Raw genomic sequence first — 14,508 nt, forward strand, 5'->3', positions numbered from 1 at the left:
ACTGTATAACAAGCATTATCTATTTAAAAAAAATCTTTTATTAGCAAACAATGTCTAATCAACTTTAATTTGTATTTCATTGTCTTTCAATGTTCTGCAGGCAAATAATCAAAACTTCAGTGTATTTACTTAATACTAATACATTAGGCTATCTAAGAAGTTCGTTACCTTTCTCTACATTACATGTCTTTCAACCACTAGGTCTATAAAAGTTCAGCCTTATTTTTGCCCTGTTTACTCTGTCATTCTTGTACAAAAAGTAGCAAGACATTTCTAACAAATAAACATTTGTGTGCAGGTGGATGACAGTAGAACATTATGTGACCAGAGTCAATGGTATAGTAAAAATGCTGGATCAGCTTGATCTCATTGGTCGGACATGTGAGCTGGCAAGATTGTTTGGGATACAGTTTTATGAAGTTCTTTCTCGAGGCTCGCAGGTAAAGCTTTGAATTAAAATATTTTGAACCAATGCTCCTTAACAACCACATGTGAAATTATATCATAATCACCTGAAAAAATTTAGTTCTATTTAGTTTAAGAATTGTAAAATGTCCCAAGTCTTCAAATCAGTATTTAATGCTTTTTATGTGTCATTTTAGTAAACTTAACCATTAGTAGTAATTATTGCAGTAAGTTGTGTTGATACCGAAAGTAAATGACTAAACAGGAGTCAGAATGGTTATAGAGAATGATATAATATATAATTGTACAACATCTATGCACAGAGTAGAAATGTGTTTCTAAAGAGATATCCAATTTTTAAGTGGATAAAATTGCCTCTGTAAGTTCATAACCACTGAAAAGGAAAGGAAATTCCAATAAAAATGAAAATTTTTTAATATAAGATGGAGATACTTGATGTAGAAATTTATAATGTGAGTAAATGTTAACACCACTCATGGATTAGGCCTTAGGCCTTTTTGAACTGGCCGACTGCTGCTTACAAGGCAGTACAAGGAGTGATCTATGATTCTGAACATGTGATCAGCATGTCGCCAATCCCTCCAGCTGTTATTGCAAGTAGATGAATCCTGATAATGCCTCTAGTTCTGTATTCAAGCAGCCTTCAAGGACTGAGTCACCCCCTAAAAGACCTTTCTACCTCAGAAAACATCCAGGGAAGTACTGGGAATCAAACCTGAGTCCTTCAGTGAGTCAAAAACATACTTAATGGGACAGTGAGGATGGTTGTGTTGAGACGTCTAAATGATACCAGTTTAGAATGATATCCATGTTTTGTATTGAATTTGTGCTGTGAGCATATTCTGTAGTTTGTAAAGACCCTTTGTGTATGCTAATTTCTTCTTTCTTACTTTGCTGATTCATGAACGAAACCAATGACTAACCAAATAGAAGTTGACCATGGATTGGATTGGAAATGCTCCTACAGATCACACTTCTTACACTGATGTACATTTTGAGAACTATTTAGGCTCAAATGGACAATCAGGTTTGGTCACTGTGTGTCTGATTTGTATTCTAGGTTATTGTATAGAAGCACACATTGGGTAAAAAAGAGAAAATGGAGGTGCCTTTGATTCTAGAGGTATTTTTTGCCAGAAAATTGAACAAGTAGTTGGAATATTTATAAAAGTGTGTGTAAGGAAAACACCATGAATGGTGACAGAAGACAGAATAAGCCTCAGCTTCAGATGGTTTGACTGGTCATAGCTTACATTTCAATAGAAAGGGAAGAGCTAATTGTCTGAGTTGATAGCAAAAGTTTTGTGAAGGACTCTGTCCCTTTTAGGAAGTACATTTTTTTAGAGTAAACTCAGAATTCCAGTTATCAGAGGTGAAAGAAATGAGAATAACAGAAAAATCTAAAACCAGGTAATTCCATAGACAGGAATAAATGCTCTCACATATCACACTTTATTTAATACGCCAAATTATTAAAAGTTTAAAAAAATAGGATATTATGTGCTTAGATGAATACTACCCGACAAATCACACAGGTATTGCTTCCTGAAAACATATATAAGAGCTTCTGAGGACATTATTTCCAACCTCTTTTCTCCTACTCTATCCTTCCTCATGTTATTCCAAATGTAGAATTGATGTCCTGTCAGATCCTTTTGAAGTAGAGAATGGTTGCCCTCAAGTTAATGAAGATAGTGTTTTATGTATAACTATTTTAGTAACCATAAATAGTATAACAATTAGCTTCATTAAATGCACCTTATTGGTCGATGTTTATTTTTTGTAATTTTAAGTTCTTTTTTACAACCTCCAAACTATCATAGGACAGATGACATTAGAGGGGCCAAAAAAACTGGTTATAATGCTGGCTTAAAATTTTCAACTGAAAAAATTGTATGTCCTCATTCTAATTGTAAATATCATTCTTTAATCTTCTAGATCATTTCATTTTTAAAAAAATGCATACTTACCAAATGCCCACTCTTGGATGCCTGAAATTCATGGACGCATAATAAGGAGAGTTGGAGCCAACGTCTGCCGTGCCATTTTCCCCAAACATTAGCTTCTAGGGGAAGTGTTTTGATAAAAAGATGCCAGCTTGTGTCATTTATGAGTGTACTAATTGTTCCGATTATAGTCTAAACTGTGAACAATCACATTTTTTCATAATTGGACTTGTTTTAGCAATATTTTCCTTTATGTCATGAATTTCAGTTGCATTGATTTCTTTTACTGTAATGATTTTATTTGTGTCATTCAACTTTTGATCTCCTATCATTCCAATTCTAAAATCTCTCTGGATGAATGCTATGAGAAGGGAAGATTGGAAACTGACCAAACATAGCAAAATGTGTCCTCACTATCTTTCAAAAGAGGACATATACCAAGCATCATTTTCATCAGTCAGTATTAAGGAAAATGCTGCCTTATGAAAGCAGCCTTGTCAATGATATACTTCTCTTCTTGTTTGTTCAAAACTTACAACAAAAACAAAGTTACATTAACAAGGCTAAATGCATTGTATTACTGGATCAAATATGCGTTTAAAACCAGAAAAAAAATCTGAAAATGTTCTCCTGGCACTGCGTTGCTCACGAAAGTGATGTAAGATTTAATATTTAAAGGCAGTGTTTTGGGGTATTTAATATGGCGACAGCAACTGCAGAGCAATGTAGAGTGTAAGTTTGTAGTGTCACCTCCCCTTATTTTATGTCCATGCTGAAAACAGTCACTCATAGTACTCAGTAATTTTAATTGTGTTAGTCACAAGATATGGGAAACAGATGAAATTTGTCTAATTTGTCTGCTCCACTATTATGGAGTCTTTGTATTGCCCCCAGCTTCAACATTGTTACATAATGAACGAACCTGTTTGATCATATTAGCTGATTATTCATGATGCGGTCCAGCATAAGGGAATGGCCACAAGAACACTTTGACCTTGAGGCTAGGGAACTGCTACTTTCCATCAGACAACTCCCCCTCTTGGTGTGATAAGCATTTAAAATGTATCTTCAATCCCAAGCACATGCAATACCATACTATTACTCACCCACCTGTAATAACCATTTGTGAGTCTGTTAGTATTAATGTAAAGCACTACCTTCTAGAAGTTGCTGTTACTAATCATTTACAAATTGGTTATATTGATGTATTATGCCAAAGTTGCATCACCTTGACCTCTTGGAGGCCCAGACTTATTTTTGACCTGATATTTTCTAAAATGAAGGTTCTCATAGTGTAGCTTTTAAATCATTTGTTGATAATACACTATCTAACCAGAAGCATCTGGAAAATAATGTGGCTTGTGTCCATACTTCTCATTTTTGATGGCTTGGACTCTGCTAGGAACACTTCCAGTAAGATGTATGAATCCTTGTGGGAGAATGTCAGCCCATTCTTCCACAAGAGCCAAAACAAAAAATGGTAGTGATGTTGGACACTGTGATCTGGGGCAAAGTCAGTGCTCTAACTCATCCCAAAGGTGTTGTCTTCAGTTCAGCTCCAGACTCTTGTGCCAGCCCATTTCAGGAATATTAGTGTCTACAAACCATTGCCTCACAGACATTTCGTGAACTCGAGTGGAAATCTCATGAGGGAAGACAACATTCTTTATGTGGAACATTGTTGAGAAAATTTAGAGGATCAGTATTTAAGCTGCCTGCAGAACAATTCTTCTGCTGCCAATGAGACCACAAAGATAAAATAAGAGAAATTAAGGTTCATACAGAGGCATAGAGACAGTGGTTCTTCCATCACTCTATTTGGAACAGGGAAGGAAATGAATGACCAATAGTAGCACAAGGTACCCTCCGCCATGCACCATGCGGTGGCTTGCAGAGCATGTATGTAACTGTGGATGTAGATGTAGGTGTCGATACTGTTGTCACAGGATGCATTGTGAAGCTGGTACAAACTCTTATTGTCTCCGAGCTTTTGTTCTGCTATATGCAGTACATACTGCTGTAAAATATGTTCATATCCTTCTACTTTTAGATTTTCTTAAGTGCAATGAATGGACTACAGCATAAATATGGAAACACCACCACTTCTGTATCATGATGGCAAGTAACATTCTCCAGGCATTCATCAAACCCAAACTCATCCATCGGGTTTTCTCAGGGTATAGTGTCATTCAGCACTCCAAATAAGTCAATACCTGTCATTGGCTGTCCATTGGTATCATTCTTACCACCTCAAGTGTCACCTAGCATAGACCACAGAAAAGTATGAGGAGTACCTTGGCCATTCTACCTCATTCTCTTCAACTCCCTTTGCACATTGATTGTGTTAGCTGTACTGCTGATATCACTTTGGAATTCACCTATCATTTGAAGTCACTGAGCTCTCTTGACCAACCCATTGTGCTGTTAGAGCTTCACTATTGACAATTCCTCACCTCTTTTCATGTTGGTGGGTCCACCTCTCACGACATCTAGTGCTCAATTTTTCATTGTGTAGGGGTTGTCTGAACCCTTGTGATCAGATTGTGTATATTTGACAAGCATTGCAGTTTTATTAAAGTGAATACTTATGAGATTATGCCAGAGGCCTCTCATGGCTGCTCATTCAAGATTTTATATTAGTTCCACTTGCCATACTTATGCAGGAAAATGCCCAGTTACTTGTGGTCTGAAATGCCTTCTTTGAGGAATGAGAGATAACACTGCCTCCTCGACCTCCATATTTGCCTAAAGGCTCATCCATCAAACATTTCTGGGGTATGGTTGACCTGCAGCTAGTTTTTCAAAGACCTCCAGCAATAACTGTTAATGCCTCATAGTTGCGGCATTAGAAAATTGCCGCGAAATGCAGGAAGATCTGCAGCGGATAGGCACTTGGTGCAGGGAGTGGCAACTGCCCCTTAACATGGACAAATGTAATGTATTACGAATACATAGAAAGAAGGATCCTTTAGTGTATGATTATATGATAGCAGAACAAACACTGGTAGCAGTTACTTCTGTAAAATATCTAGGAGTATGCATACAGAACGATTTGAAGTGGAATGATCATATAAAATTAATTGTTGGTAAGGCGGGTGCCAGGTTGAGATTCATTGGGAGAGTCTTTAGAAAATGTAGTCCATCAACAAAGAAGGTGGGCTACAAAACACTCGTTCGACCTATACTTGAGTATTGCTCATCAGTGTGGGATCCGAACCAGGTCGGGTTGACAGAGGAGATAGAGAAGATCCAAAGAAGAGTGGCGGGTTTCGTCACAGGGTTATTTGGTAAGCGTGATAACGTTACGGAGATGTTTAGCAAAGTAAAGTGGCAGACTTTGAAGGGGGGCGCTCTGCATCGTGGTGTAGCTTGCTGTCCAGGTTTTGAGAGGGTGCGTTTCTGGATGAGGTATAGAATATATTGCTTCCCCCTACTTATACCTACCGAGGAGATCACGAATGTAAAATTAGAGATATTCGAGTGTGCACAGAGGCTTTCCAGCAGCCGTTCTTCCTGCGAACAATACTCGACTGCAATAGGAAAGGGAGGTAATGACAGTGGCACGTAAAGTACCCTCCGCCACACACCGTTGGGTGGCTTGCAGAGTAGAAATGTAGATCAAGATGTAGACTTAGTTGCAAATCCATGGAATGTACTCAGACCTTCTTCAGTTGCATGCTGTTATGTTTAGAACTGAATTCTCAAAAGTTAAACATCATAAACAATCTATAGTCTTAACCATTTGTACTGTCAAGTATCTTATCTGTGGCACGAACTTCATTTCATTTACATAAATGTTTTGTAGGTGTTACATTTTTTTCAAATGCTGGAGTTTTCATATGACACGTTGTCTGCTATTCAGTCACAAAATCTGAAGTTTCAGTTTTTTAAAATATTTAAATCCAAGAAGTAGCTACTTTTCAGATTTTGGCACAACAACAAAGTCACAACATGATTTGGGTAACCTCTGTCCAGAACTTAATAATGCACCATAGCCCAGCTACAGTTACATTATTCATTAGTTATGGAATAATTTCCTTAAAGAACTAAGAGATTATCTTATCAGAATACAGAATTTTATCTGGACATAAGTCCCAGTATTCCCTCCAGAGGCCTCTTTGAACAACTTATTATTTTGACGACTTTGTCTCAGTATAGATACACATTGTTGCCCTAAATTCTTACCAATATATTTCTTTTCTCAAACACCAAGAACGTGAAGTATGATTAAAATACCAGGATTAAAAATAGTCTTTCCAGAGGTTTGAAGAATTTGATATTACTCTAGATAAGAATCAAGTACAGTGAGAAATTTAGCAGAGCTTAAGAATGATGAATTGAACTTTTCCTTCAATTTTGTTTGGGCACAATATAATTTACAATAAAATTTTAATATTATGACATGTCATTACTTTAATTGACAATAATGCAATGAAAGCAAGTTTTGGACTTTATACATATTTGTTAGTTTGTGGGCAGCATTGTGGTGAAGCTGCTCTGTTAGCACATGGACAAATAATTGTGTTCAGAAGCTGGTGTTATAACTTTCTAATGTTAGAAACTGGTTGCTGTAGTACCCTGTCACAGTGGAGTGGACCGAGCGAGGTGGCGCAGTGGTTAGACACTGGACTCTCATTCGGGAGGACGACGGTTCAATCCCGCGTCCGGCCATCCTGATTTAGGTTTTCCGTGATTTCCCTAAATCACTCCAGGCAAATGCCGGGATGGTTCCTCTGAAAGGGCACGGCCGACTTCCTTCCCCATCCTTCCCTAATCTGATGAGACCGATGACCACGCTGTCTGGTCTCCTTCCCCAAACAACCAACCAACCAACCACAGTGGAGTGGAACAATTTTCAATCTCATGTAACATGAAAAACAAACAGAATTTTGTGCTTCACACACATCGTTTAGAATTATATGCAAAAACTCCGTAGTATGTGGGCCTGAAAATATATGAAAATTAATAGGCAAAACCCGGTTAATATGAAGATAGGTAATCCAAAAATTAGGCTGCAGTAGATTCTGTAGGAGAACTACTAATGTAGAATAATTCATTGAGGATCAAATGATAATTTGGGCAAGTATGTAACAAAACTGTATTATTATTCATTATTGTTACTAGCATCAGTTGTTCGATGTTTGTGGTAAAGTTTTGCTACAGAGTTTTTGGCATGTCTCCTGTGCCTGAAATGTATATGTTATCAGACAAATAATTCACAATGCCTTTGCCTTCCTCCTACCTTTGAGCTGACTGACCCAGCCAGATATAAGAGGATCTAAAGTATAACATGAGCTACAAATGGCATTTCAACATTTGAAATTAACAAATGATTGCCAGAGATGAAATAAACTATAAGTTAAAGCAAAAAACCGTAGGACCATCAGAGGGATGAATCCTGGACTTTCTTTGATGCTAATGTCAGGAGGCTAAGGCAAACGTAAGCTGCTGTTGTACCCACAGTGTTTGGCTGATTGCCAGGGTTGCTGGAATGTGGTGGAAAGAAGTGAATTTCAGTTTTAGTTATTTGTGTTCAGAGAGATTGAATACCACAAAAATACATATTCAATGTGAGAAATAGAAATTGTGGCTAGGACTTACATTCAGAGGACACAACTCCCAATAGTGCTCATAGACACACTTAAAACAGAAAATGATTTAAGTTTCTCTCATCGTCACAACAGATGGGTCCCTCTCACCCAGGAGTCCAGTTGACCTGCCCTTTCTGTCAACTTTCCCCAACCCATCCCCCTATCCTCCCTTGAGGAAGGAACTAATAATTCTGAAAGTCAGGATAATTTTTTGTTATTTTATGTATGCATAACTGCAGTACTAAGAATTTTTCCTACTGAAGGTAAGGACTGGGTGGTAATTCTATCTCTTAATTTTGTATATGGAATCTATATGTCAGAACATCAACATGCATTTCTATTTTGACGTATGGGAGTCACTCCATTTATTCCCAACTTGCACCCAGCTAACTGTAGGTGTAAAGAATTCAAGGTGATATATTGTATCAGATACACGTGTGTTGCCAATCTGTGAAGTATTCATCACACCAAACACTGGTGTAATAGAATAGGTGAGATGGACTGAACTTCCAAAAGAATATGCTCACCAAAAAAAAAAAAATTAGAAAGAGTCAGAAATGTTTAGTGAAGCTGTATGTGCTGCCTACAAAAAATCCCAGAAACAGAAGAATGTAAACAAAATTAGTTTTTAAAAACAAACCTTTGCCATAGAGGAGAAAATTAATGATCTGTTGCAATACACAAAAAATTATCATTGGCTACTTTCTGTAGTAATACAGAAGATCCATATTGATACAGAGTGTAATGCCCTTATCTACCACAACCTACACTTTCAATGAAACCTGACATTGTCAAATTGTAGCACGCAGTATGTTTAAAAATACTTTTTAGTCACAAATGTCTTAATCACAATTGTTGACAGTTAACTAGTTTCAACTCTAATGAGTCATCCTTTGTACTTTGTCACTGCACATCTCAAACCAAAAGGAATAACAAGAAAACAAGAGCCCACTTGCATATCACAGCTACTAGCAGCTACATTGAACCATTGTCAGTTAACTCTTCTTTTTCGTTTTATCATCCTTTACTGGCAAAATTCTGTCTCTTTAACTATTACGCTTCTTTTCTTTATATAATTTTATATGCTCCCCAGGTACAATAGTGAACAATTATGTTCACTTTGTTTTATCAGATATTTGATTCTCATTGACATCTGCATCATACTCTGCAAGCCGCCATTAAGCCACCTAATGGTGAGTGTGTGATAGGGTACTTTCAGTACCACAAACTGATCTCCCCTTTCCTGATCCTCTCACAAATGGCGCATGGGAAGAATGATTGTTGGTAGGCCTTTGTATTAGCTCTAATTTCTCGAATTTGCTTGCTGTGGTAGTTTCATGAGATGTATGTGGGAGGAAGTAATATGTTGTCTGACTCCTCCCAGAAAGTGCTGTCTCGAAATTTCAGTAGTAAATGTCTCTGTGATGCACAATGCCTCACTTTTAGTGTCTGCCACTGGAGTTTGTTGAGCATATCTGTACTGCTCTTACACCAACTAAACGACCTTGTGATGTAACATGCTGCTCTTCATTGGATCATCTCTATCCCTTCTATCAGTCCTACATGTTAAAGGTCCCAGATTGATGAACAACACTCAACAATCAGTCAAACAAACCCTTTGTAAGCCACTTCCTTCATGGATGAGTTACATTTCCTTAAGATTCTTCCTATGAATCTCAGTCTGGGATCTGCTTTTACGAGTATCAAAGTTTGTTTTGGTATTCTAAATTGTGATTGGTTATATTTCACAAAATGGAAAAATAATGATTATGCTGTAGATTTTTAAACATAATCATTTTTTTTTTAATTGTTCTTTTTGCACATGTAAGCCACACATGCTCAAACGCCCTCTGTGAACGTACCTGCTCCATTTTAAAGTACAACACGTGAGCAAGCACAGCAGTTGATTTTAAATAGTCACAATTTGCTCTAGATGACAACCTGATGTCTTGAATGTATCCACCACATTTGAATGTGGTACCACCACAACTATACACTAAAGTAATAGACAATGTGATGTGTTACTTCCATAACATCATACTGGGTCTATTTGTATTGTAAATTTTAATATTTGTAAATATTTATATTTAATAATTGTATTTATATTTAATAATTGTTTTCCTCTTATTTCCTTTCTTAATTTTTGTCCACCAAATGCAATCAAGACATTTTTCTAATAAAAAAGTAATCTACATTCCATTTCTATGTAAAAATTAAATGATTTGATTCAGTTATGTAATTCTTTTTCCAGTTTAGAGTCGAGTCTATGATGTTGCGTTTGGCAAAACCATACAACTTTGTACCAGTCTCCCCGAGTGTTCAACAAAGAGCAAAAATGAGAGCACCTGAATGTTTACCTCTTATTATGGAGCCCATGTCAAGGTGATGACAGACATTTTTTGTGAATGTATAGTTGTATGTTCAGTGTTTAGAATAAGGCGACATCATCATATTTATTTCTGTTGCAGGTTCTACACAGACCCTGTTATAGTGTTGGACTTTCAAAGCTTATACCCATCAATGATGATTGCATACAATTACTGTTTCTCTACATGCTTGGGGAGGATTGAAGAACTTGGACAGTAAGTTACTTCATTCATAAGTTTTAGACAGTTTTCTACCCTGTATAGGTATTATATAGTAGAATTAAATTTTATTTTTTTAATTCTGTACATAACAGCCATTCAGTTACCGAATTTTGTCCATGCTATTTTCCCAATCCATTTCACCAATGCTGCTTTGTTTCATTGATTGTATTTGACTAAATATTAATTGTAGGGAAAAGTGGAAATAAATTTCATGAGGACACAGAGCTCTTGTTGCAGTTGTGTGAAACTTGTTTAATTTTCATTGTTGCTCGGCCCCTTGGGCATGGGTGTGTGTGTTGTTCTTAGCATAAGTTAGTTGAAATAGTGTGTAAGTCTAGGGACCAATGACCTCAGTAGTTTGGTCCCTTAGGAATTCACACACATTTGAATTTTTTTTTTTCATTGTTGCCAATCAAAACAGTGCACATTGCCTTATCTTATAGCTTTATTTCATATAGAGGCTGTATTAATGGCATGTTCTTCTTTCATTCAGAACTGGACCATTCAGATTTGGGTGCACAAAATTAAGAGTTAATCCACATCTCTTAAAAAGTTTAGAGAAGGATATAAACGTGTCTCCCTCTGGTATTGCATTTGTTAAGGAGAATATCCGCAAAGGCATTCTACCTCGTATGCTGGAGGAAATACTGGAAACAAGATTAATGGTAGGTGAATTAGTACAGTGCAGTGACAGACTATGCATGTAATTGTTGCCTTAGATCCTTCATTAACTGGCATAATATTTTATGAATGTATCAGGATACCATGAATACAAATTTGAACTTTTTTTACAGGTTTGTTGTCACTTTTTCAGTACTCTATCAAACAATGATTTGAAATGATAAGTATTACACTTAAAAGAAATGGGACTCATTCAACAGTTATAGCCTTATGCTCCTTAAAAATTTGTGTTATGTGTAATATTTTGTCACAACAATTTTTTTACATAATTTTTCTAATCCAAACTTAGGTGAAAAAGTCTATGAAGGATAATGCAACCAACAGAGTACTGCAAAGAGTGCTACATTCAAGACAACTTGGACTTAAACTGATAGCAAATGTCACTTATGGTTATACTTCAGCCAACTTCTCTGGCAGGATGCCATGCATAGAGGTAATGTTAAATAATTATAATTTTGCAAAAATAAAGACTTAACAGTTTTGTTAAGTTTGTGTTGCATACATCTATTTTCAATTTGTAAAAAAATCTGTGTACCTTACATTTTGGATTAGAAGCTCTGCTTTAGAACTTATATCCACAATGTTGAGCACTCTAAAATTTAGCTATAATCAGAATGCTTCTCATGGAATTGGTTTGCTCCTCTTTTTCTCTGCTCTGTTCATTTACCTTTACAACAAGTTTGAGGACCCTGCAGTTATAAGCAGAACTCAGACCATCAAATGGTTAGGCATTCTTCTTATGTGAAATATAATTTCAGGACAGCAATAATTGTATATTTCTCACATGTTAAAGGGATTATTTGGGATTTTTTCATTCTCATCCATAAAAATTGGCCCCTTGTGGCACAAATGACTTTTTTTTGTTTTTATGGTAATTCTAAATGGAATCATAATGCAAAATATTTTCTAGAGAGTAGTAGTCAGCATTTTGCTACAGGGTATGGAAAATCTTTGTTTTTTATGTTGTTTCTTCATTTATCTCATTTGTGAGAACAATATTAGTAATCTATGAATTATTATAATATTTTAATTTCTAGTATAGGATATATCAGCTTTTGTATCAGCAGTTTGACTTTGCAAAAATAATGAATGTAGTCTTCATTGTTGTCTATTCATCGATGTAGTCACATTTGCTCTCATACCACTTTCCATCCTGTTTTCAACAGGTTGGTGACAGTGTGGTGAGCAAGGGAAGAGAGACCTTAGAAAGAGCTATAAAACTGGTTGAAGCCAGAGAAGAATGGAATGTGAAGGTTGTTTATGGAGATACAGACTCATTGTTCGTGCTGGTACCAGGAAGAACTAGACAGGAGGCTTTTAAAATTGGATCAGAAATAGCAAAAGCTGTTACAATGGACAATCCTAAGCCAGTGAAATTAAAATTGGAGAAAGTATATCAACCATGTATTTTACAGGTATGTGTTTTAATATAACATAAAACATGGTTATTCTCCTTTCCCTTTTGATTCAAGGGAACAGGGAAATGCAACAAAGGGCCAGGTCTAGTGGATAGGGTGAGAGTGAAACCTCAACCCTATTTTTACATGGGTTCTCAACTGTTTTGGTTCATTGTTTTCTTCCCATATTTCCATCTTTAGTTCTTTAAAAGGTAATGCAATTTGATATCTGAACTTGATATGAGTGTGTTTATTCTATGATATCCACAATGGTAAAATCAGCAAACATGTGAAGTTGCATTTACAAAAACAAGCAGAGTGACCTAAGTGACACTTGCCCACAGGTTGGTCAACTAATACAGAACAGTATGTAGTAGCGACAGCAACCAGAACAACACATCAGTACTGCCTCTCTACCCATAGGAAAAATATTTTCATTGGCAGACCCTTTGTAGCTGCAGTTGCTTGGATGTAACCCACAAAATAAAACTTATAGGTATGATCAGGACTAAACTAATGACCTATTTTTAATCAAGAAGCAATAAAATAAATTCTAGTAACACAGATTAAATTTCCAGAAAGACAGCTCTTCTTGAAATGATACAAGCAACTCTTCTGAGGTAGACTTACTCTTCTTTTTCTGAAGGTAACACTGTTTTTGTAATTTTAGTGGCATTTCATCACTGGAATTCATTTTTCCCCTCATAAAACTCAATAATTATTCGGGCCCGACAAAGCAAATCATGTTAAGTAAGGATCCAGAGATCTTGAAGTCCAATGACATAACTACTATTGCTATGTCACTTCATGGCTTTGATATGGTGACTAAAGGACCATACCCAGTCCTGTAACCACTCGAATCTTATCCAATATTAGAAAATCAAGAAATTTTCTCAGTCTAACACAGTAATTGTTATTAGCGTAATGATTTTTTGTGTTTTGCGTGTTATATATTTCAACTTTCAAACTGATCTGTGGAGTTTCTCCATTTACAAGGCCTTTAAAGTGGTTATGTTGTGTTTATTTCATTCAAATAGATATATTAGACTACTGTGTCATCAGAAATGCAAGGAAAATGATTTCTGCCTGTCTCATCTGTCGCAGATTTTGTGGCCAGTGTTTTCTTGGGGGGAGGGTTCTGTTTGCAAATGCTAAAATAGTAAAAATAATAAGTGGAAACTAGATAGAATGCTGTATTGTCCTTCTTGTCAAATGAATGAAAACACACATGAATACAGGCTTGGTTTTCTCAGAAAACCAGTGTAATCTAAAGTAGTAAGCATTACGTGTTGATCTTGTCAATGACTAACTCTACATTTCTTCTGTGTAGATGTTAGGCATGCAGTTGACTGTTGCATTCATTGTAATATGCTTGTATCTTGAACAGAGGCTGGTATAGAACTTTTATCCTTGTCTTGCCATTAATCTTCTTCTACTGACTAAAGAAGATATTTTACTTCATTCTTGTTTTCTTTGTTTGTATATGCAGAAGTAAAGTCTCTTCTGAAAATGACTACTCTAATGAAGTTCATTGAAGTCATTAAGTAAACACTCTTTACTATGGTACTGAAAGATTGGAAAACCATTTGATGGGCACCTCAAGACAACTCCACACGTTTTATTGATCACCAGAACTCTCAACACAGAAACAGGCAGTTCACCACAGAGAATGGTAAACCACACACACACACACACACACACACACACACACACACACACACACACAAAAAAAAAAACTACTCTCTCTCTCTCTCTCTCTCTCTCTCTCTCTCTCTCTCCCCTCTCTCTCTGTTTCAAAACCTTCAAAAAAACTGCAACAGACACTGTAAACCTCCTTGTTATCCGCATCTAACAGCAAACAAGTATGTAGCAGTCCATT

General features: G+C 36.3%; 1 protein-coding gene across 1 annotated transcript in view; it reads left to right on the forward strand.

Moving 5' to 3' along the window:
- LOC124556559 (DNA polymerase zeta catalytic subunit) overlaps positions 1-14,508 on the forward strand; it is a 223,577-nt gene that overhangs the window by 174,625 nt on the left and 34,444 nt on the right. The window contains exons 19-24 of the mRNA XM_047130515.1: positions 299-440; positions 10,215-10,345; positions 10,432-10,545; positions 11,045-11,216; positions 11,522-11,665; positions 12,399-12,647. Of these exons, the coding sequence (XP_046986471.1) occupies positions 299-440; positions 10,215-10,345; positions 10,432-10,545; positions 11,045-11,216; positions 11,522-11,665; positions 12,399-12,647 (952 nt within the window). The remainder of the gene's footprint in view (positions 1-298; positions 441-10,214; positions 10,346-10,431; positions 10,546-11,044; positions 11,217-11,521; positions 11,666-12,398; positions 12,648-14,508) is intronic.

The sequence above is a fragment of the Schistocerca americana genome, chromosome X (genome assembly GCF_021461395.2).
Source record: "Schistocerca americana isolate TAMUIC-IGC-003095 chromosome X, iqSchAmer2.1, whole genome shotgun sequence".
In the NCBI taxonomy this organism is placed as follows: domain Eukaryota; kingdom Metazoa; phylum Arthropoda; class Insecta; order Orthoptera; family Acrididae; genus Schistocerca; species Schistocerca americana.